Here is a 3,631-nt window from a genome sequence, read left to right on the forward strand (position 1 = left end):
AAAAAAATATATATATAGCAATAAAAAGTTTGAAGACTAAATTTGATATAATCAACAAATTTATAACTAACAAATATTTCTTTAAATAAATCATACTAATATACCAATATATTTTTCAAATTATTTGAAGAAAACTTATACCAAAACAATTATACCAAAACCAAATCCAAAAGTTTGTGTAATTGTGAGGAAGGGAGGGGGAAGGAAGTAAAAGGGAACAATGCTTAATTGAAAATTAATAACAAACAAACAAAACAAAACAAAAATCCATTATTAAGTTATGGAATCAGCATGTTCAACGGATCCAAAGAACAATACACCGTGGAAAGGAAAAATGAGTCATGCGTAGGGATGATGTTGTCTTTTCCTATCTGTAAAATACTAAAAATCATTGCACAACATGACAGCACAAACACAAACATTAAAAAAAGAAATAAAAAAAAAAAACACAAAGTATTTTTTGTGGTGTCATGCTCTCTCGAGATAGAGCAATCATAAGAAGCTGAGACAACATATCGTCGCCAAAACCAAAACCTTCAGAATTTCAGCATACCGAAAGGTACTTTCTTTGTCTTTCTTTATTGTTTATTGACTGGTATTAGTTATGGATATGGAATCTAATGTTTTTTCTTGCTTCTGGATCTTTAAAAGAGAATTTATCTTCTGGATTAAAGTTTATTACTTTATTACTTTTGGTGTACTTTTCGTCAATGGGTCTCGTGCATTTTTGCTGTTCATTCCATTTTTAGGCTTGTTTTGTGTTCGTTGTTCTGAATTGGATTATGGGTTTTTGAGGTCTTGTTTTCGTTGAACAAAAAAAATTTTTAGTTGGTTTTGGGTTTGGGATGAGATGATCTTGTGTTCATTCTAAGGATGTATGTTAGTTCCTAATCCCGATGCTTATTGCAAGTTAATATAGAATGTCTTATTAGCATCTTATAAGCCCTGTGTGTGTGTCTCTGAAAGTATTCCTTAATGGAATAGAGCCACCAAAAAATATTAGATGCAGGAACTTATAATTGCTAGAGATATGTTTGTGCTTGAATGCATTTCTAGATTAATATTCATTTAAGTTTTGGTATTGCTGTCAGTTAAATTCAGATGGACGTGCGAAATTCAGAGCATGGACGTGTAATTGAAGTACATGTAGATGTTCCAGCTGCGGAGAATAGCCTGGGTGGGAGTAGGATTTGTGGAGGAGTATCGTGTGGATTTTCAGATGCTCAGACCAGTTCTAAAGATGCAAAGGAACGAGGGGCATCCATGAAGAAACTTGGGTGGGCAGTTGGGCTCTGTCTTGTCTTCATGGCTGTTGAAATTGCTGGAGGCATAAAAGCCAATAGTCTTGCAATTTTGACCGATGCAGCTCATCTTTTATCAGATGTTGCAGCATTTGCAATCTCCTTGTTTTCAATCTGGGCATCCGGATGGGAGGCAACTCCACGTCGGACTTATGGATATTTTAGGATTGAGATACTTGGTGCTCTTATTTCCATCCAGATGATATGGCTTCTTGCAGGTATCCTTGTATATGAAGCTATTGTTAGAATTATTCATGATACAGGTGAAGTTAAAGGCGCACTCATGTTTGCTGTTGCTGCTGTTGGCTTACTGGTTAATATTGGCATGGCATTCTTGTTGGGTCACGACCATGGTCACGGGCACGGTCATGGTCACGGGCACGGTCATGGGCACGGTCACGAGCATGGTGAGCACAATCATGACCACAGTGATGATGGCCATAGCCATGAGGGTGATGATGGCCATAGCCATGAGGGTGATGATGGCCATAGCCATGAGGATCATGATCATAGCCATGAGGATCATGATCATGCACATAACCACATGCTGAGTGGAGCCACTCATCATAATCACCACCATCATGAAGGGAGCTCTGAAAACAATGATGAACATCATCATACACACGGAGCAGATCTTGCTGAGCCTCTGCTTAGTACTCACACAGAAGTTGACAATAAAACAAAAGGAGGGAGTAAACAAAAGAAGCAGAGAAATATCAATGTTCAGGGGGCCTATCTTCATGTATTGGGAGACTCAATTCAGAGTGTTGGGGTGATGATTGGTGGGGCAATTATATGGTATAAGCCAGAGTGGAAGATTATTGATCTGATATGCACCCTCGCGTTTTCGATAATCGTTCTAGGCACAACAATCGGTATGATACGGAATATTCTAGAGGTTCTAATGGAAAGTACACCGAGGGAGATTGATGCAACTAGGCTTGAGAAGGGTCTCTGCGAGATGGATGAGGTGGTTGCCATTCATGAACTGCACATTTGGGCAATAACTGTAGGGAAGTTTCTGTTGGCTTGCCATGTTATGATCAAGCCTGATGCTGATGCTGACATGGTACTGGACAAGGTTATAGATTACATTAGGAGAGAACACAATATCACTCATGTGACCATTCAGATAGAGCGACCGTAAACCATCAGACTGGGTAAGTGCAAGTTGTATTGGAGTGGCTTTGCCTCAGCTTTGAACTTTTGTAATTCTTTGTCATTGATTAATAACTGGTTTTATGAATTTTGGCTGGCTCATGACTTCGCCTAACTTGCTTACAAATCCCTGTCTGATAATCCCTCGTAGAAAGCCGTTCTCATCTTATAGAATGTGTTTGTGGTGACTTGCATAGTTTAGGGGGCTTCAGCTACTACATCACTAAGCTGATGTTAATCACAAAGCAATCACATATTTTAATCAACTCAATACAAGCACAAGAAGCAGCTCGAATTTGAGAAAACCCAGTACAATCATTCTTCCATTGTCTTGCAAAGCTTCCTAACAATTCTATAGCAGTTTTAAGAAGTGCGCATCAGTTGACACCATGTTTTCTAGACCTTCAAAACCATTACATGTGTCCAGAATTATCTCCATAATCTAGGGCTGAAAGCTCTCGTGGTGACACTGAATAGTTCACCGAATCTGCTATCCTTTTTCATGTAGCCCACAGGTTTGACCCCCCCATCTGTCAAGTGATACCTGTTGTTATATACTTATTTTATTGTTGAAGGGAGTACAAAACATTATTAACAGTAGCTATGAGTAATAACAACTCCAGAAAATTTAAAGGTTCAACTGTACTGAAGATTTCTTATCAGATATCCGTTATCACCTTGTCCTGCACCACAAATAAATGGGGACTAAATGATCCACCATCTTGGTTTCTGATGAAGTATTTGGTTACAGGTACCTATATATTCTCTAAACTTTACCATCTTGATTCTTGGTGGCTGGAGAGTGAGTTTGAATGGAATGGCTAGCAAGAAGGCAAAGGAGACGGTCTAGCACAGAAAATGTTTTGAGTGGGAGGCAATTTGTGAAGCTGAGGGCAGGACCAGCTTGTCTATGATTTCAAGCATACCTATCTCCATTGCTGCTTTCAAAACCAAAGGCGGCAGCGGTGCGCTTGAATGTTACAAGGCATGCTGGAGATGACAATCATCTTCATTGGTAGAGGCTGCCATTTTATTTTTTAATTTTCTTGGGAGTTTATTTAGTCCAGGTTCAGCCTGGAGAATACTATGCAAAAATAAGGTGTAGATGATTGCTGGATATTTCAATTTCATTGGAGTTTGTCTTTTACTAGAAAATTTTCTTTTTTCCTCAA

The 3,631-nt window shown here is 38.6% G+C and overlaps 1 protein-coding gene across 1 annotated transcript; it reads left to right on the forward strand.

Annotated features, from left to right (window-relative positions):
* Positions 1-395: 395 nt before the first annotated feature.
* On the forward strand, positions 396-3,631 carry LOC18095995 (metal tolerance protein 1). The gene is made up of 3 exons (XM_006370668.3): positions 396-559; positions 1,092-2,461; positions 3,211-3,631. The coding sequence occupies exon 2, from the start codon at positions 1,102-1,104 to the stop codon at positions 2,446-2,448; it is 1,347 nt and encodes a 448-aa protein (XP_006370730.1). The 5' UTR covers positions 396-559; positions 1,092-1,101; the 3' UTR covers positions 2,449-2,461; positions 3,211-3,631.

The sequence above is a fragment of the Populus trichocarpa genome, chromosome 1 (genome assembly GCF_000002775.5).
Source record: "Populus trichocarpa isolate Nisqually-1 chromosome 1, P.trichocarpa_v4.1, whole genome shotgun sequence".
In the NCBI taxonomy this organism is placed as follows: domain Eukaryota; kingdom Viridiplantae; phylum Streptophyta; class Magnoliopsida; order Malpighiales; family Salicaceae; genus Populus; species Populus trichocarpa.